This window comes from Lasioglossum baleicum, chromosome 18 (assembly GCF_051020765.1).
Source record: "Lasioglossum baleicum chromosome 18, iyLasBale1, whole genome shotgun sequence".
In the NCBI taxonomy this organism is placed as follows: Eukaryota; Metazoa; Arthropoda; class Insecta; order Hymenoptera; family Halictidae; genus Lasioglossum; species Lasioglossum baleicum.
Genome location: NC_134946.1, coordinates 4,998,499 through 5,019,294, shown reverse-complemented (window position 1 = coordinate 5,019,294; position 20,796 = coordinate 4,998,499). Strand labels below are relative to the sequence as shown.

General features: G+C 36.5%; 2 protein-coding genes across 8 annotated transcripts in view; both read right to left on the bottom strand.

Moving 5' to 3' along the window:
• LOC143217877 (trehalose transporter 1-like protein) overlaps window positions 1-20,792 on the bottom strand; it is a 38,945-nt gene extending 18,153 nt beyond the window's left edge. The window contains exons 1-3 of one of the 2 annotated variants that reach the window (XM_076442551.1): window positions 14,943-20,792; window positions 1,243-1,387; window positions 795-1,163 (exon numbers count right to left, since the gene is read on the bottom strand). In XM_076442551.1, coding sequence (XP_076298666.1) covers window positions 795-1,163; window positions 1,243-1,297 — 424 coding nt within the window. In that variant the 5' untranslated portion in view covers window positions 1,298-1,387; window positions 14,943-20,792. Of the gene's footprint in view, window positions 1-794; window positions 1,164-1,242; window positions 1,388-14,942 lie in introns of those variants that run through there. The other variant, XM_076442552.1, reaches the window with a different exon arrangement.
• The window catches only part of Glurib (Glutamate receptor IB), a 383,859-nt gene that overhangs the window by 92,547 nt on the left and 270,516 nt on the right, over window positions 1-20,796 (bottom strand). Inside the window, exon 1 of one of the 6 annotated variants that reach the window (XM_076442549.1) lies at window positions 12,663-14,673. The exons of the other annotated variants lie outside the window; for them this stretch is intronic. The gene's annotated coding sequence lies outside the window, so the exon portion shown is untranslated. Of the gene's footprint in view, window positions 1-12,662; window positions 14,674-20,796 lie in introns of those variants that run through there. 6 annotated transcript variants of the gene reach the window in all.

The following is a 20,796-nucleotide window of genomic DNA, read 5'->3' as shown; positions in this document are numbered from 1 at the left end:
ATTGTGTTTTACTTGTCGAACCATGTCCACAATATCCGCAAAGTTATTTCATAATGCGTAAACGACGTTCAAAAGCTATTGTCGATAACATTTCCAGATCTGCGTACTAATTAGCTCGTCACGCATTGTGCGTATTCAATGTGCTTTAAATACAACTACTCATTGTATTGAAAGGTGAAATTCATTTTGTTATGAGAACACAATTGCAAACAAGTTACACGAGAACATGAGACATACAGGATTGTTCAAAAATTAGTTCGAATTTTCAAATACTTTCAATAATTGGATAAAAAACGTGTTGAACGAAAATTGATCAGCTTGCAATCAACTCTGCAAATTGTAATATTAAAAATTTATTTCGACGAAGAGTCTGTCATTCTTATTTTTAAAATGACACTGTGCTTTTTTTATTGTGTATTACGATAGGTGACCTCAAAACGAATTCGCAGGGTTATTTGAACAAATAAAACGATTGCCAATTGCAGTCTGATACATTTTTGAAAGTACTCGAAAAATCAAAATTCATCAGCTTGCAATCGACTGCAAATTGTAATATTAAAAAAATTTTTTTAAATTTATTTCGACTAAGAGTCGGTCATTCTTACTTATAAATGACACTGTGCTAAAAATGATTGCCAATTGCAAGCTGATACATTTTTGAAAGTGCTTGAAAAATCATGGGGACCATTTTTTAAACCATCCTGTAATACAAATAAATATTGTACTAACAAAAACAATAATGAGGAGTTTTAAAGAGCTAGAGAAAATAAAGAGTGAAATGAAAAAAATAATACCTAAGGGTCCTCGTGTCCTTTTGCTGCTAACTTCACCGAGGTACATTGGCATGACCGAGTATGTGATTCCACAGCCGACGCCGGCCAATATTCGGCCAATATAAAGCTGAGGAACGGTGGCTGCTAAACCGATCAAAATCCAGCTGGCAATCTTTGGTACTGTGGCGCACAGTAAAGTTCCTTTACGGCCGATTCTATCCATCAGGAGGAAGGGCACGACAGAGCCGAGTCCTACGCCCACATACATCAGATTCACCACCCAAACTATCTTGTCGGAGGACACCTTCAAAGGATCGTCCTGTTCGAATTTTGGTAAAATAGGAGTACTCCATCCTTCGTGTAATCCACTGTCAATGACCAACAAATTACCTAGTCGTGACGGCGAAGCGTGTTTCAATTATTCTTATTAATTCGTCTGTAGATCATAGTGTGCATTTCCTATACTTACATACGATCCCGATCAGTATTTGCCTAAATATTTCGAGGTTCAGCATGTTTCTCATATTTCTACTTTTTATTTCCTAGAGCTACGAATATTGAAGAGGTCGAAAACTTCCAAGTGTATTCATGCGAAGGAGAGTGATCCTTTTGATCTAAAATTTGCAGAAAAAAATGTCCTTTTTTATGTAATTGTTACAGATATTATTTTAAAATGGTAATTAAGTACAAAATAAAAAAGAAATCAATATGTATTATAAAATGTGTTTTAATATTCTATAAATTAAATATCACATATTATTTTGTGAAGCAGTGTTTTAGTATTAGGAATAAATATTTCTTTTCCCTCCCATTTTTGTAACAGTTTCGCGACAATATTTACGAACAGTGTACCCAGCGAGCAATCAATTAGGTCTATCGCGAATCACATTTTTCCGGGCGAGCGATCAGCAGAAGTTAGAATTCGTCGAGCTGCAGAACCCATTTCACCGAGAGTATCGTAAACAGGTAGTATGTGTCGGAACAACGATTCCGGTTTAGTCTCGAGCAGAGATAACGGAAATAAAGCCAACTAAGATACCAACAGGATCCTCTGATATGTATCCCTTGGCTGGCTGTGCAATAGGAACGCGCATACGGCCATGGAAACGGCTGTGCACGCTTGTTTTCGCGCTTCGAATAGTTGCTCTTACTTTGCGACGTTCGATCCTTTGTTATGAGTCAACGGTTTATGACCGACCGTGCGTTACACGCTTTATTAGAACACCGGCACCGACTTTTGTGTCGCCGAGAAGTTTCACCAATCGTAGTTCATCGGCTTTGTCCTAAAACGTTTGCAATGGCGTCACGTAGTTGTGACAAAATCGTTTTGTACTTTGCCTGAAGAAAATCGAATTACTCTTTTTGAAAATACGATATATCTGGACATTTTAATTATTTTTATTATGAAACTTGCAGTAACGTATTCCTGACATTTCTCCGATTGAAACGACTCCAAACACGAAACAATTTGGATCATATTTATTGTTTTAGTTTGCGGCTTCTGTTCCACACAATTAAAGCAATAAGCAGTCGCGAAAATGTTGCACTTCCTTCGAGGGGTGATTCCCGAGATTATTTCAAGAAAATTTCTTCTTTGCGAAATTGTTCTCCGAGGCTTTATTCAGGAGTTATTAACGAAAAACGCGGACCAAACAGAGCACGCCTACAGTGGGCGGATACCAGCTCAGCGGGGCGTGTCGCCGAGCTGTAGTCGCGTTTTGATTGGTCCGTATTTTTCGTTAATAACTTTTTAACGAAGCCTTGGAGAACATTTTCGCAAAGGAAAAAGTTGTTGCACATGACCTTTGGAATCACCCTGTATAATACTGTCCATGATTTTGCGAACAATTTCTTCTACAGTCTGCAAAATAGTGTAGAGGCACATTCCACGTATCTTCCAAATGTTTTAATTTTTAATATTTTAATTCGACAGTATGTCCAGGAACCAGGACAAACGTTTTACGTAAAATTCACTTAAATTTCAGCCAGAAGCATGACTGCGGCGCAGACTTGGTTGCAAAGCGACAGTTTATGACCGACGTTATGGTGCGCGTGTTATTGAGAGACGGAAGCTGAACCAGCCAAGTCCTTTAACCTGGATTTACTATAGCCCGGTCGTATGTTTTCATCGCGACCAATTTACGTATCCTCTGTTGTCATCGCGATCACGTTCGCCTGACGTTCAACGCGATAGAAACCGTAGTAGTATATTTTCAATATTCTTTCCATTCGCTTCTCCTCGAAAACAAAGAGCGCCGATGAATTTATCGTCCAGCCCGAAGTCGGGAGAACCAATTAATGGGTTAGTTATTTATGAATGTTTTGGGTTAGTGAGGTGATGAAACACGCATTGCAAACAGCATTGAAACATAGCGGGGCGTGCTCGAATGCGATAAATACTTTGGAAAATACGCAATTGCCGAGATCATGCTGCACTTGATCCAGCCACTGATTTTAAGTTTGCTGATTTATTATTCATACGTTGTTTATCGATCTGGCGAACAGCGCGAGCTGCGATTTTCGTCGCTGACAAGCGCGTGGTTGTCAATAACGTGATGATTCAATATGTCTATGCGATACTGTTTAATAGGATTTGTTCATTGTTGCTCCCGTGATTACTCGGTGGGACGATAAAACGGGATTAGCGATATGAACTCCCGTGGAGACTAGTGTCGTCACATTTGTTTATCTGCATTGTTCGGTCACGTTCAATTAGTACGATAACACGCGTAGCTTGCACTAATTTTCTAATTTAAATTTTAAAACACAAATTTCATTGAAATTCAATGGTTCTCGCATTTAACTTTTTTACCGCATTGTTCTAAAGCCAAGAGTATATAAAATCTTGCACCTATTTTATTCCTATTGTTCTTCGTAGAGTGTTAACAAATGTTTTCGTAATTTCGCATCCTCGCCATTTCGATCTGTCAATTCGAATCACAAAATCATTTATTATATTATTATTGCTGTTAATATTAGTGCGCGAATTCCGTTCATTATTGTCGGCGCGCAATTAGCCGTTAATTGCCGATGAAATAGAATGCTCGCTCGGTTATCGGCGAATTTCCATGCTGAAAAGATCAGTGCACCCTCCGCAACCGCGAAACTCCGGCTCTGTTTGTTTCGCCGCGAGAACGATGCTCGATTCTCGATAAATTTCTCACTCTTCTCCCCACCCTCCAGCTACACCCCCAACCTCTGCATCGCTATTCCATCCTTTTTTTTCATCTTCCTGCCGACCCTTCTTTGGTTTCCATCGGGACCGCAACGAACTGGAACGAATCCACGATACACCACCGAATTTTCATTCTTCGCTGGTTCGCGACGAAATAGAGGCGCGTTGTTCGATTCTCACATTAAATCGAAAGTACTTCGGCGCGGTTAGAACATTATTAGGTTGGCAACTAAATTCGCGACCTTTCGTTTCGTAATTCTTTGATTGTATCTTTATAACCTCATTCAGTGACCATTCCTTTTGAACTGCATATCATCGGAAAGTTCTGAATTTTGCGATTAAATTAATATAAAATACTCGTCCTTAAAAGGAATTTTTCATTTCCCTTTTAATGTGGTTAATTTAATCCGTTTCTTGCCACTCGATGATCTCGACGCGAGAAAAAAAGAGTGGACGCTGGTGAGTCACTGTTGCGTAATGCTCAACAAACATCTCGAGGTGTAATTACACTGATTCGTTAGATTGATAACATATATAGGCTGTGACCGTATAATTATAACACGAATGGTACAACATAATTGTTTCATCGAATAACAGATCTGAATTCAGAATAATTCGTAGTTAAACTTGAAAGTGCTTGTCTTGTTTTACGCAACTTTTCATTACCATAAACTGTAAATGCTGATCATAATTGTGCACATACCAGCGCTTAGAAATATTTAATCGGTTACTGTGCTCGTAGCTCTGGAGGATACGTGCGAGATTAAATCATACTGCGCGTATTTGTAATTGTTGTTCTATTGTCTCTTTATTATGGATATAAACTTCAGGAGTAATTAATAATCATTAGAAATATAGTATTCATTAGAAAGTGTAGGAATCATTTAAAAAACAATTTTTTTTCAATACAAAATGTGTATACAGTAATCATACATTTTCCAAAACGTTTACAAAATATACAATGGCGCACTAAAGTGTTCGTGCGCCCTTTAAAACAGAATAATTGGTTTACTACGTGATGAGCAAAAAAATTCTCCGAAAATGTGCATTTATTCTTATAAATTATAATTTTTGGAAAATCTTTTTTCCATATCATTTCGTAAACCAATGCATCGAATTGCTTGCAAAAAACATCAGGTCGTTTGGTACAATTGTAAAAAAATTATTCTGTTTTAAAGGGCGTACGAACACTTTTGTGGGCCACTGTAAATCGAGAAAAAACAATAATTCTCGCATTAAGAGAGTGGCACACACATGGAGCATTTGTTATAATTTATTCTCCACGGAGGAGACCTGCGAAATACGAGCAAAAACGTCTCCGATTCCAGCTTAGAAGTAAACGAAATGATGATTCATACGAGTACTAGGTTCTTCCGCACTTGTTTGTGTATCAAACTCGCTCCCAAAAGTATCGTTTACAATTTACGAAACGGTTAGCACGTTTTCCCACCCCTAGGAATCTCGGTTTCGCCCTCGCCCCGGATAATGTAATCCTGAAAGGTTGTATTTTTCCACCAAAGTTTCCCCCGCCGGGCGCGGATACGCGTAATAATTTATGACAGTGTTTTTCCCCGGAGAATATTTAGTTACGAAAGAAAATCCTACGCGGACGAGTGCTTGAATTATTATCCCGAGTTATCTGCCGTTTCAGTGGTATATGTACGTTCTTCGCGCTTGTGCACCGGCAGGAAGCGAGCTGCGCGAGTACGGATTCTTGATTAATAAATCGCGGATGCGGAAACGAAGTTACAACCGGCCTCAAATCTCTACCGTGTTTTCATCGTCAGAGTTGAATAATTTCCATTCGGGAATCCTTCTCCCCTATTCGAAAAAGTACCTTTCTCCTCCCCCTCCCAGCCTCTCCCCGAAGGGGGTGTCCGGATTAACCCTCATGACCAAAATATTCTACTGAATAATATTACACACCTTGTAGTTTCAATTTTTCAAATGTAAATTAACCTTCAAAGACCTTGGATCATTCTGATTAATAATTCATAATGTCTAGGACCACACATACGTATCGAGAAGATTCACATTGTACAATTTTAAACACTAATGTAATTCAGTATTTTTTAATACATTCTTAAAATACTTTTTCATAATCAGTAGACAGTTTTTTTCGTATCGTGGATAATTTGAATTTCGTGATGTGTCCCTTTCTGTAGTTAGCAATTCATATATTCTCATAATTTATGTACCCTCCATATTATATTTACATACATGTACGTTCACATATTTTTTATATTTATGATTAAGTGCGTAGAAAACTGATTTAAATTCACGAGGATTGTTATCGATTATTACTAGAAAGCGGATCTCTATACAAAATAAAAATTTTGTAACTGAATTAATTACATACTGGCATGAAAGGGACGTTTATTTTTGTTATTGATGTGTGTTAATGGATTGAAAATAATGTGACAGTCTTTTTAAATCAAATCCAGTGTCCAATTAATACATTTCTTTCGATTGATATCACATTTATTTCTGAAGTTGTAATATTTAAGAAAAGTGGAATTAAAGAGAAGTTTACAAAGTGGAATTAGAGGGAAGTTTACAAACTGGAATAAAAGGGAAGATCATCTTCGTTATTAATGTGTGTCAATAGATTGAAAATAATGTGACAGTCTTTGTAAATCAAGTGTCCAATTAATACATTTCTTTCGATTGATATCACATTTATTTCTGAAGTTGTAATATTTAAGAAAAGTGGAATTAAAGGGAAGTTTATTTTCGTTATTAATGTGTGTCAATAGATTGAAAATAATGTGAGTCTTTTTAAATCAAATCCAGTGTCCAATTAATACATTTCTTTCGATTGATATAATTTATTCCTGAAGTTGTAATATTTCAAAAAAGTTCACATTTATGAATGATTTACTAGGATCTTCTTATATTGCCGGTGTACCTTAAATATTTTAAACCAGTTCCCATCGCATTCGACTTGCTGAACACTGATCTTCAACCTGGTGATCTCAATTGAGCCATTAGCTGCTCGAAATGAATTCACGAGAAATTTTAATACGTTGCTCGAGCTTCAAATTAGATTCGTTATTCGAATTTTCTGAGCCAAGAGAGAGGTCGGTTGCATTTTGCAGAACGCGAAGATGTATATTCCTAATGTTCACTGCAATTCTGGTGCTGGTTGGATGTAACGTCCGCTGCAGACGCGTAAAATGTGAAACTCTTGATAATTTACAATCTTTGAAAATATTTACCACGCTGTAAACATTTTAATAAGACAACTCCGGGAGAATATATAATTACACTAGCCGAACCGGTATAATAATTAATTTTCTGTTTCAATGATTATTATGCAATATATTATGCAATTATAAAAATGATTTACGGTATTACGAAGTTCGTACACACATGACTTGTTCTGACATGCGATTTTATAATCAGCATTATTTACAAAGGAAACGATTAAATGCGCATTAATAAAAAGTTCACCGCGTGTCCTAATTTTACTAGAAACTCGGCTGTTATAATTCTCCGTGACTGTTTCTTTGATTGAGTTCTTCTATCTACCGAAGGTTATTTCTCCTATCAACACTAGCTTAATGTATCTCAAGGTTTTTCGTGAATTCATTCATCGAACTAGCATTATCACAGGTACAGTAACTCCCACTAATATATTCGGACACTCTTAAAAACACCATAATTTTTTTAATATTGGAATATACGACTTGAAATTTTTGGAGAATTTAGAACAATTGGTTTGCTACACAACGTGACAAGAACTTGTGAAAAACTGCAAGTAATGACGTCGATAGAACAAATGATTCGAAAATGAAAGTTTACACTGTACACAATTTGCATGTCGTAGTGACTAATGCTTTGCCCAGAATGAATGGAACAGTCCTCAAAGGCGATTGATGTTTCGATGATTGTAATCGAGAAAATGCGGTGTTGATTCTGAGAACGCGAGGAAATGGAAACTAATTGTATAAAGTCGATAGAAATTCAATTATTCCCACTCATTATATAGCCAAGATTAGTAAGAGAATCACGATTACTTAAATGTCACCGAGGCACGTGCTCACGTCTGCGTCATTACGACAAATGTGATGATTAGACTGCTAGTCATTACGCATTTAAGGCATTTGCAATTTTGTAAAGCGCAGGAAAATGGTCAAATTAATTGAAATCAATTTTTTCGATATATTGCTACTTGTCAGGTAATATTTTTACAGAAACGTTTGCATGTAAACGTTAATATTTTACGTTAATATTACACGTTAATATTTTTTAATTTTACCTGTTATATATTTTCTCGACAGTATAAAATGTGCGTTTGAAAGGTTGTTAATGATATTTTTTATTTAAAAGAAGTTTGCTGTATTCGTAAAAACACAATCGATAGAAGTTTTTAAATTCAAATCCCCCACATTTTTAACACTAAACCTACCGACCACTAAAAGCGATTAAAATGTTTTACGTTACAAAAATGACAAGGCTCTATTTATTTATATTTTGTGCAATTTTTATCGCAATATCTGCTTGGACAAAGGAATTTATCGAACCGATTTCCATGCAAGCAACTTCATAATTTCAATAACTGTGAAATGAAAAATATAAAACCGGTCATTTGACCGACAGTGGTAGCTTTAGTGTTAAAAAAGTATAAATGAAAAGATTATTGATAAATGGGACAAACGTCATTGGAAATGATGCTCACATCAGTGATTAAATATAAAATGTACTGTTGTTTCACACTCGGAGTTACCCAATATACAACTGCAAATTTGCATAGAGATCCGTAATCTATTAATTACCGGACACTGATGTGTGGTCTCTGTGATCGGCGATAAGATGAAAATGCCATGATTAGTCAGACTTCGATAATAAAAGTAGTATCTCATCGCTGTGTAAGCAATGAAATCGCATCGGCCTATAATAACAAAATGTAAAAGTCAGACTCGGTTTATTATTTACTGTTCCACTTTTCTTATTCTGGCCAAGGTGATAAGTAGACTGTATGCACTCACGGTACTTGTAAGTGTATAAAATGCAAGAAAAACTGTCAAAAAAATTAATTGTTTTTCACTTTGTCTAGAAATTGAAAAAAAAAGGAAATTTTCGAATGAGGTCCTCACTGATTCACACATACCAATGATTAATATAGAAGGAGCATTCATTAATTTCTGAAACAATAAATTCATCTCGTGAAAATTTCAGACAATTATCATTAGTCCGCGGATTTTATGCATTTTCGACAAAAATGGGTACGTGCAATTTAAAACAGTGGACATATTAAAAAGATGAAAGGCCACCAGTGTAGCAGTTTCACCTAATTAATAGAAGAAAGCAATTTATATTTGGTTCCTGTGTCTTGCAATCAATGCAGATATTTCTTATTTTGCACAAAGATCCGCAGTCTAATTATCATAAACTAATTCTACTCACTCAATTGAACTTCATTCAAACGCTCTGTATAACGTTCTACATACATGCGCATATACATTCTAAAAGAGCGTAGAACTCGGGCGCAATACCCACGCGATAGTGATCGGAAATTGCTAAGCCCGTATACAACAAATTCGAGTTTCCTTTTAATCGCTTTCCTAACAAGTTATGCTCATAAACTGACGGTATGCCACAACTCAGTATAGAATTGAAGGTCTTCTTTATCTGTAACTGCAACACTAGTGTCTATTTCTAAACGATTCGGAAAAGTACCGCGTTGTTACCATGGTTAGTTATGCAATACGTCGATGCCCGTTACGGTAATAGCAACTCCGTCTCTAGCGAAGTAAAACACTGCCTTTATTTCCAAACAATCAGTTTACACGTTCTGCATGACTTCTAATCCCAATGATTGATATAATATATACTGTGTTGGCAAGAAAGTAAAATATCGGTATTTTAAGGTGAAGTGAAACCAATTTGTTTAATCAGGCAGTGAACTTTATTCAATCAAATTTCCTTATTTATTCGTTTCGACAAAAGATCATCAAACACAGTGGAATAAAAAGATTGGGCTCTCTATTTCACCGTAAAATACCGAAATTACTTTCTTGCCAACCCAATATATGATATATACAGGGTGGTCCATTTATCTCGAGACAGTTAATTATTACGGAAACCAGCAGGAAGGTCCCTGGAATGTTGAAAACAATAGTTGTCGGAACAGTATTCATTTCTGTATTATCACGTCATATATTAACACCCGCCGGAACAGTATTAATCTCTGTATCATGACGTCCTATATCAACAGGTTCCCTTTTTATAGAGAGAGTGATATTATTTTTTATAGGTAGAGTGTGACATTAAAATGGTAAAAAAAAATTTTTCGTGTGGGAAAATAGTATATTAACTCAACCTATCGTTAATTGGAAGGTGTGGGCGATAAATAAGGACAACTATTGACGGCGAAGCCGTCCGCCAAGAGTGCGATTTATTAAAAAGATCTCTCAGTACTTGACGCTCATGTAAACTCTAGTCCTAAGGACGCCTTGTTACCAGCATGTTCGCTACCTGCACCCCTTTTGGCAATCTTTACTTTAGTCAAAAAGGAACCCATTCTAAAAATTTTATTCAATTCGGAGCATGGACGTAATCGGAAGTTTAGCCTTATAATATCACAATATTAATGTAAGTGATACTGAAAGTAGATACAACATGGGAACATAAAAATTATTATCATCGAATGTTGATTATCAGAATTAAACAGAGAAACATGTTCGAACATTAGAACAGTTACTCGGTTGTAACGCTAGATTGAATTTTTATTAATTTATACAACAAATAGTACTATTGTATATTGAGACACTGAAGGCTTCAGACATCGGAGATTCGGATAATCGAGGTCCTACTATATACTTTATATCCTGTCATCCATGTAAACACTTTACATATATCTTTTGTCACACGTTTATTGTTGCGCCATAATTTTCTCCCGAAGAAAATGCGTTCACCTTGGACCAGATACGTTAAAATGCGAAAGCGTTCAGAAACGAAAAAGATATACCCTAAATAATTCCGTGAAACTAATTGCACAAGAATAATTGGTACGTAGGCTCCGATAGGAGAAACGTGTTCACGAATTGCTGCTTAAATTGTCTTTGGATTTATCTATCGAGTGCTGCCCGCGCAGTGCAATCTGTATAGGCCATCGCGATATCGTTGAAATGGACAACTTCAAAAGAGGAGCGTGAAAATATTGAATTTCTGTCACAATTCCATCGCGGTCAAATCCAAACGAACCAAACGATATTCCAGCCGATTGAACCGGCTGCCGACGTAGTTGATTTAATTTTAACCCGCGCTGCACCATCATAATTGTAAGTCCGGTTCATTTTTACTATTTTCTGATATGTGCATTCGGTTCGAACTGTTCTACATATCAGGTTGCTGCATTTGAAATTGTTCATTCATTAGAAAAGTGACACGATTCAACACATATTTCAAAAAACAGTATAATAATAAACATATAAACTGTGGTGTACATTTTATAACCAGAGTTGGGCAAAATTTTTATTCAAATAAAAGTTTTGTTCAACTCTGTTTATAACTATCGTACATGACAATTAACCCAGTAGCTCTCCTGCAAAAGTTTAAACAAAATATTCCCGACATTCATTTATTGATGAAAAACCATTGAATAGAAGAAATTTGGTTAAATACATTGATAATTTATTGTTAAATAAAAAGTTACAGAATATTATCCCACACGGAATGAATGGTTTGCCAGAAAATTTACATAAATAATTTTCCACTCAGTAGGAAAATTCTTTAAAATTCTCTAAAATTCTTTCTTTAATTGTGAAGTAGTAGTCTACTTGACAATTAAAGAAATTATAAAACACAACTACAGTGGTCGAAATTTCTATAAAGTCATCTTCTTTTACATAGATATTTTAAAAATATCACCATTTTTGTTGATTTATCGTATCTGGTCTTGTGCCTTCTAGACACTCGGATAGAGGGACTGCGTACTCTAGACCGTTATGATTACTATTTACGTTTTTTAAAAATTTTTTTCTGTGTGGTGCAGAACCCAAGTGTGCGAAGTTTCTATAAAGTCACTTAGTGTTTCTCTGTATTCTGAGCGGAGAACTACGGAAAACTGCGAATATTCTAAAAGTATTAGTTTTAGAACTCACAGAAATCCTGTTTGTTATAATTTGATTCACGTGTCTGAGAATGCCGAGAGGAGAAGTACTAACAAGTGAAGAAAAAGCATTAATCGATGCTTATAAAGATATGGGCTGCTCTAATCGCGCAATTGCTAAGAAAACTAATCGGTCATATACTGTGATTAATAATTATATCAATTTACGTGAAAATTACGGAAAAAAATCATCTTAAAGGTAGTAATAAAAAATAGTCAAAGAGACAACATTCAATATTAATGAGGTCTGCAGCTAAGAAAAGGAAAAATGCAGCACAATTTCGAGCTGAATTGGAGCTCCCAGTAACAAGACGTGTGCAACAACTTTTAAATTCTTCTGGACAAAAATACAACGTAAACCAGGCCTTAAAGAAGTACATAAACCGTATTGATTTCGCACGGGCACAAAACACAGTGACTTTACAGAAATTTCGGCCACTGTAGAAAACCTTGTTGTACATTTTCGTTTCAAAAACAGTGTGATTTGTAAATCCAGAGTACATTTCTATTAGTTAGAATTAGAATGCCTGTGTGTAAATAAGATTTCCAATGTGTGGTGACCAAGTTATCGAAAAGTTAATAAGAATAATAATTTTACCGGTGAGAGATATTGTTCAGGACCAACGGTAGAGCACTTTTGGAGCACGGCCTCAAACTATGTCCTCCACGATCGTATCTCGAACGGTTCCTTTCACTCTCTAGAACACTGAGAACCTCGTGCTAGTCAAATAGTTTGTGATTCGGGTCGAATCGAAGAGGACCCTTTAATTTGTTCCACTTGGACGTTTCGTCACGGGAGTACACTAGGTGCACGCGTTCGTGACGCGCACGCGAGTCTCTCGGAAACCGGCGATCGAGTGTCGTTGATGGGCACCTGGTTCGATCTCATCCTCGAAGACGCGAACGAGGAAACTGAACAACGTCCACGATCCACGGACCCGCGAAACTCACGGCGATTTTATCCGCGTCCCACTCCCGCCGCCGGCTTTTATGAAGTGCGACGATACGGTCCACTGCCGTTAATTACTTTTCCGTGTTTCCCCGTGAACGCGATTGAATCCTTTCGGCCATTGTTCGCCGGGAAGGCGCGACTGTGGCAATCTGCTAGCTTTATTTTATTGAAAAATTGAAAAATTGGGAAACCTCGCCGTGGGCCGTGTAAAATCAATATTCACACGCGTGAACTAACTCGTTATTATTAATTATCAGAATATAAATTTCAAGAAGCGTTGTGTTCAAGAATCACTATTGTAGTCTACAGATAGTTAACGTTAGAATAAAATGAAAGAGGAGAAAGTTATACTATTTCTTGCAAGCAATGTAATGGCGTCTCTGTGTGTGTGTGAATAATTTTTTTTTATCTTCATTACTTTTTCAGAAAATGAATTTTGATGAGAAACGAATTCGTTCTTTGTTCACAAGAATTCTTTATGGACGAGGCTACGGCTACAGTAAATATCCAATATGATTTCCTTGTGCATGAACGCACATTTCGGATCTCTTAATTAAAAATATAAATTACTTTATATATTTGCATTTTTCCAAACGTTTTTCCACGAATATTTATAATCCTGTCTTTCACTTCTAACAATGTGCAAGGTTTACCAGTATCGTTAGACAAGTTTTTCCATTTCTATTTAATAGATAACGCATTTTCTTTACAGATCGCGAGGAAAGTCGATAGCGAACAAGGAAAATATCCAAAGAAATGTTTGAAGCTCTAGCGAATCACGTTTTACCGAGAATTTTCCTCGTTGCACGAGGGGAAAATTATTTTCTATGCACGAAGACGAACGATGCGGTTAGATCGACTCTGATGCTCTTTTTTCGTGGAGATTTTAATTATGAATAATGCGGAACTCGAGAGAACCGGTCGCACGCACGAAAATCTCCGGGAATTCCTTGCTCCGTAGGATCCGGGAATTTATTATATTTACTTGGCACGCACCGCCTACCAGGTAAACGAAAATGTTCATTAATTCTGGTTTTGAAAAGTTTAAATATGATACGGAGTTTGTAATACTGCCCTTGTTATTATTATTATTATTATTATTATTATTAATAATACGTTGGTCGTCTAATTACAGTCTCTAGAATACCGAACAAAAGTGCTTTAATAAAATGAATTTGATTATATGATACAATTAACACGACTTATAATTTCGAAAGATTAATTATGATTCCAGTTCTGTTGTTTCTGTGATTATGGTCATGCAATAATATATGTACTTCATTTAATTCGTGGGAGAACAACATTATAATTTCATTGCAAAATTCCAATTACAGAAATTTAATAACGACTGCAGTGAATCATTGAAGGTTGGGTTTTTAAGATTATATTAGAGGCCAGTGTAAAATTAAAAGAATTTAGGGGAATGTTGAAACATTATTCTTAACATTTATCCTATTTAGCTTCAATTTTCAGACCGTTATCAATCACGGATTTTAGACAATTATGGCAAAAATGATTAGCTGCAATTTAAGGCAGTAGAAGAATACAAACAAATAAACTTCCATTCAGCCATTCCATTCCATTATATTTTAAATTTTCATTCAGGGCCTAAGTAAAAAAGTTTCAAAAAATCCCTTTTTTATTTGTGCATGTAACCTTGTAAATTATAATTTTTGGAAAATCTTTTCTGCATGTCATTTCGTAAACCAATGCTTCTAATTGATCGTATTTGGTACAATTACCAAACGACCTGATCTTTTCATAATCAATTAGAAGCATTGGTTTACGAAATGGTATGCAAGAAAGATTTTCCAAAAATTATAATTTACAAGGTTACATGCAAAAATAAAAAAGGGATTTTCTAAAACTGTTTTATTTGAACCCTCGATGAAAAGTATTCGTACACCCACTGTATATTGTACATACCCATATTCGTTGAATAAAATTGTGTTCAGCATCGAAACTTCATGTTTCTTCACGAAATTAGAAATGTTTCTGGACTCTCGATCGGAAACAGGATCCGTTGAAGACGAAAAGGTTAATAACTGAACGACCTTGGACAGTTAAATCCAGCCGGTGCGGCTGTCGTGAAGACGCGTTTCGTAACTCGCGACATAATCGTTAGCAAACACAGAATCACACACGTAAAGAAAGAAACTGATCAAGTGCAAATTCGAGAACAGAACCTTGAACCAGCAGACACGGACCGTCGGGAGTAACCTTAACCTTGGGAGCGTAGCACGCGATACTGACTTTTCAGCGTAGATACGCGTGAGACGGGGAAGTCCAGATCACCTGCATCTCGCCAATAAGAAAAATCGCATTTAGGACTGGCTGCGAAACCAACCGGTTTGGAATGCAGTTCAGCTGGCACGTGCTCTCTGACTGGTTGTCTGTCACATTCCTATTCCGAGTCCATTGATGGACAAACAATATTTCATTCAATAACCTAACATTGTCCAAACTATTTATTTACCAAAAAAAAGTCGTACAATTTTGGACTCGTTTGAAAGCTAGAAGCACCTAGTTTCGTAATCCACCATGCATTTTATTCTAACATTTTAACTGTTGATGTATTCTGTCGAAAATGGCGTACATTCAAACGTCTGTAAAAATTTTGAAAAAATTTATTCCTGACTGAAACCCCACCCTGCATTTGAAGATCGAAGGTTCCTCTTCCTCTTCATATACGATGCACCTATTGTTTACCATTTACCTTTCTCAAAATTTTTATATCTTTACTTTATCAACACAAGCGTTATACTCTATATCTATCATAACACTATCTTTCAGCTCTTTCATTCACTTCTGATAGCCACAATAGCTGTCCACCTCACTCTCACGTTACAAGCCCGAAGTGATAAAAGTGAGATGTTCTGCTGTTATGGCCATAATCATATCTCAGGTGTCTTATTTCGGAAAACAGATCGTAAAGAAGAGACTGGATATAAAGAAGGTGTTAACGAGCGTACTAGAGTCACCAGATTAAGACTTGTCTCCCACTCTAGCCTCCTCTTCTACCACACCTCTCCCACGGCAGAGTCACGTGACACGAATCGTCTGTCGCACGTCTGTCACGATGTCACGTGACCGAGCCGGTAGTGGCAGAGAGAGGGTCACTTTACCCCCTCGATTTCAGTCGAGCCAACAGAGTTGAACAGTATGTAAACATCTACATACTTCTATAATATAGAATTTCGACAAAAAATAAAAATTCATTTGATCTTTTAAATGTCGAAATGCATTTTTTATTTAATGATGTTATAGCTAACGTTAAGACGAATTGAATGACCATACTATACTATATCTGGACTGCGGATCTTTATGCAAAATAAAAATTGTCTGCATCGATTGCAAGAAATAGAAACCAAACTGAAAGTTATTTCTTTCCTCAATAATTTTAATAGAGCCAATAATTATACAGGGTGTCTCGGCTGAAGGACGCCACCTAAATATCTCCTTTATTTTTAATGGCACAAAAAATATATTTACGGCATAATTTAAATGGTATCGATTAGGAATGTCATAGAAGAACAATTTTTTTTTCTCCGGTTTTTTTCAGTTTTTTCAAGGTCATCGTTATTTTTTATCGGGAAAACTTATTTTTTTTTTATTCCATCTTGTTAATGACTTAAGAACATTCCAATGTATTTTTTCAGCCGCTATAAGATGGAATGAAAAAAAGTTTTCCCGATAAAAAAAATAACGATGACCTTGAAGGAACTATGAAAACATAACCGGTCAAAAGAAATTGCTCTTCTATGATATTCCTCGTTCGATACCATTTAAATTATGCCATAAATATATTTTGTGCCATTAAAAATAAAGGAGATATTTAGGTGGCCTCCTTCAGCCGAGTTACTCTGTACATTGGTATTGTCAATTTTTTTAATTTTCCAACAATTTTGAACTTCATCCACTCTATCATGCTACAAATGCATAAAGATCCGCAGTCTAAATTATAACCTTGAGCCGATAGATAACGCTAAAATAATTTTGCCGACTTTTTTAGCAGATAGCTCACTGTGCGACGTCCGACTTATAGTCCCAAATAATAGAAGGCTATTGTAATCTTCTCGAGAGTCTGATCAGCCCAAAATCTTAATTTGTAGTATCATTTTGAACCAGTACACTTGTCGTTCCTATATGCATAGATAAATACAGGATAGGGATCGAGACTGAAGATTGAGTCGCAAGGGTGGCGCAAGGCACGAGATTGCGTCTGTTGTAGGAAGACGACTGCCACGCAGGTCCCTAAAGTATATTTGCATTTGCATTCAGTAATTAAACTCTGTCCGTTCGCCGGACGACCGTTCTTATAGGAGTTTGTTCGTCGACGACGAGCAATTGTTCTGAATCCTAAGTAGCATGGTTGTATCGCGAACGCGTGACCGTGTTATAGTAAAACGAAAACCGGCAAAGCACGGAGCTGCATGGCATCCAGTGATTAATCGTCCCGCGAGCTTCATTAAGTAATTAAATTCACGACCCCTCGCGGAGCTGATGTTTCGATTGGTTCTTTTCATTAGACGGTGCAACCTCGTGCTTTCTGTAAAACAGACACGTATATTGGAGAATGAAGTATTCTAATGGACTCTAACACCTAACGAAATCGTCCTTGTCAATCAATTAACGCTTAACGTTGTTTAATCGCGCATCAGTCTGCACCGTAGTAAAATTTAATCATCTATTAATTGAACCTGCAACGGGGGAAAGTCAAGATTTACCACGGTCTATTTCAACTTTCCTGTACTTGGTAGATTCCAATGATACTCCTCATAAAAGTGAAATAAAATTGCTATTCTTGTTAATGTATAAGCTTCCTTGTGTATTTAATCTAAATAATTTGTTCAGTCTTATAATCAACTGGTCATGCAAACCGGACAATGCACTTCGATATTAACCCTTAGCACTCGAGTGGTGCCTACGAGATCTCGCTAAAAATGTATGTACCATTATTTAAAATATTGTTCAGATTATTAGAAATGTTGGTATCTAATCAATTACTAAACATTTAAGTATTTTATCAATTTTATATCTAACAAATTTAAGAGAAAACGTAGAGAACGGAAATATTCTAGGTCGAAAGAAGTGTTTAATTTTCGAGTGCAAAGGGTTAACTGATGAATAAAATTGACCTCACACCCGAATGAAAGAAAATGACACCTACGCGTATGAAAGTCTAAAAATCTGCACGAGAGCCAACGCGTTGAAATCGATCACGCCGCAATTTCATCTGCTGACACAGACTTGAAAAATGCCTTGAATCCGCGTACTTTCCGTCGGGTGCTAAATACAATAAAACTGTCAGCCGCAGCGATCGTTGAAAAAATTGCAGTCGTACTTTAGAGCAAAGCCGCCGGGTATGTGCGTCTCAAATAATGGATGGCTTACGCAAATGGCGAAAGTAAGAGGGAAAACTTCGCCTTGAATGCGCGCAACTGGTTCGACCTCCGCCACCAAATTATTTCTTCGAATGTTACCTGTTCGGTTGGCGTAAGATCGAATTTTACGCGTAACAGAACCATTCCGGGAAAATTCCGATCGCGACGATGATTCACAATCAGGTGTGTATCTCTCCAGGTATTCCTGGTACGATATTTATAGTGTGCCCTTCCTTGTCCTGAGCAATTATAATTTTATCCTGAAACAATTTATTTCGCCGCTACAGCGTTGTAATTTGCATTCGTTTTGCTCTCGGACAACGCACGACTTTTATAGCTTTATAATTGATAATTAACGATGCTTAGGACCGTTCACTGCTCTAATTGATAATTTTAAAAAGTTTACTTTTGATGTAGATTTATACTTTCATGTAGATCAATTAGTTTAATTTAGATTAATTGGTTCAGTTGAAGCATAAAATGAAAATCCATTAAAATTTTGAACGGATATTTTATTTAAATTCTTGATATGAATCAATATGATTTGATATTTTAATTCTATAACTCATTCTTCAAGTATTACAACTGTGATCAAAACCGTGTCACCATGTATAATTAAAGTGCGATCAGCATTATTATTCAACTATAAGGTCATAATTATCAAGGACATTTGATTTCCCCGACCAATGACTATTGCAATCACTTCCGTCCGACATTTTTTCTGTGACTATGGAAACCAGTAATGTTCAATGTCATCCATACATTCTCACACACTCCGGAATCGTGTACATACATCGAGAGTCAATGTCACCTTGCATTGATCGCACATTAGCAAGCTGATTTCGAACAAACCTGAAAAATCCAATTTTTACGGACTAATAGACCGTGTCGATGTAAAATTAAAAATAGCAGGACAACCTTCGTAAACATGCAAATTAGTATCCTGCTTACGCGCGCGCTAAGTATGTGTATTATGAATCGGACAGTAGAGAATTTTCCGCCGATCTATTTTCATTTCGCTGAATATTAAACGGAGGTGAACACGAGAGCATACACCTTATAAGAATTATGCCAATGTTGCGATTAATTATTGGCGAGCTCTTTAAAGAGTCACCGGATGCTTAGATCATTAGATCTGTAAGAAGTGATAAACAAACTCATCAATTCTCATCGTTGCAATGTAAATAGTATACATATCTGATGACTAGACTGCTAATAGACTATGTGTGACGATAAACAATGAAAATGTCAAGAGCCACCATTGTACTAGCGGAGTTAACTATAGTAACAAATTGAAAAAGTTTTTAATATACATACAGTGACACTCCCATTAATATTCGGACGCTCTAAAAAATGCGATAATCTTTTTAATAATGGACTATACGATTCAAACTTTTTTCGGAAGCTAGAGCACTTAGTTCACTACAGGATGCGAAAAGAAATTTTTTCGAAAATTGCAATTGGTCGGAATTGTAGAGAAAATACTAGAAGATCCATTTTACAACTTTTTTATGTGGGCCTATATTGAAAATTTAAAAAATACATTTTGCGATTGTCGACCCGGCGCACCAACTGTCTATTGGCCGACTGTGGCAACTCGCGTCTAGGTCGCCATAATTTTTCAAAAATCCCTGAACGCCTTTGGAAGAATACAGTAACCTGTATTTCTTTAATCCGACGATTGCTCTACTTCAACAAAATCCTCTGAACAACGTCATCTTCGTATTCTTCAATCGTGTAATTATTTTTAATTTCTTAAAATTGGTCTAGTTTGTTAGATAATGACTGAACAAAAAATGTTAAAAGCCAATTTGATTGGAATGATAAGAAAACATTACAAAATGTTTTCAAAAATTAAAAAATAAGAAAATATCTTTTTAAAAAGACGAGTTTCAAGACTAGAGCTTAAAGGTGAAAGTTGCAGATACTGAAAGATTCCATATGAAGGGTAGTAAAATTGTCCAAATTTTTAGTGGCCATAATTTTTCAAAAATCCCTGAACGCCTTTGGAAGAATACAGTGGCCTGTATTTCTTTAATCCGACAGTTGCTCTACTTCAAAAAATCCTCTAAACAACATCAGCAGCCACATATACAGCGATCGTCCCTATCCGAGGCTTCCTGCGGCCATTCCGCGATTACAGTTTCAGCGGATACGGACGTCGGTGCGGCGTATATAGGGGATCTACCGATTTTCCACGGCGTCGGTCGAGAGAGAGAGAGTTGGCCACCGGGGACCAAGAAGGGTGGATCCTTAGCAGACGTAATAAAAATAGAGGTATCGCATCCGGCGGCGGCGGAGAAAAGAAAGAAGGGTGAAAAACCAAGGCTGGAGGACCGAGCGGCCTACCGGATTACGCTGTAAAATGAGAAATGCATGAGAAAGGTTGGGGACTT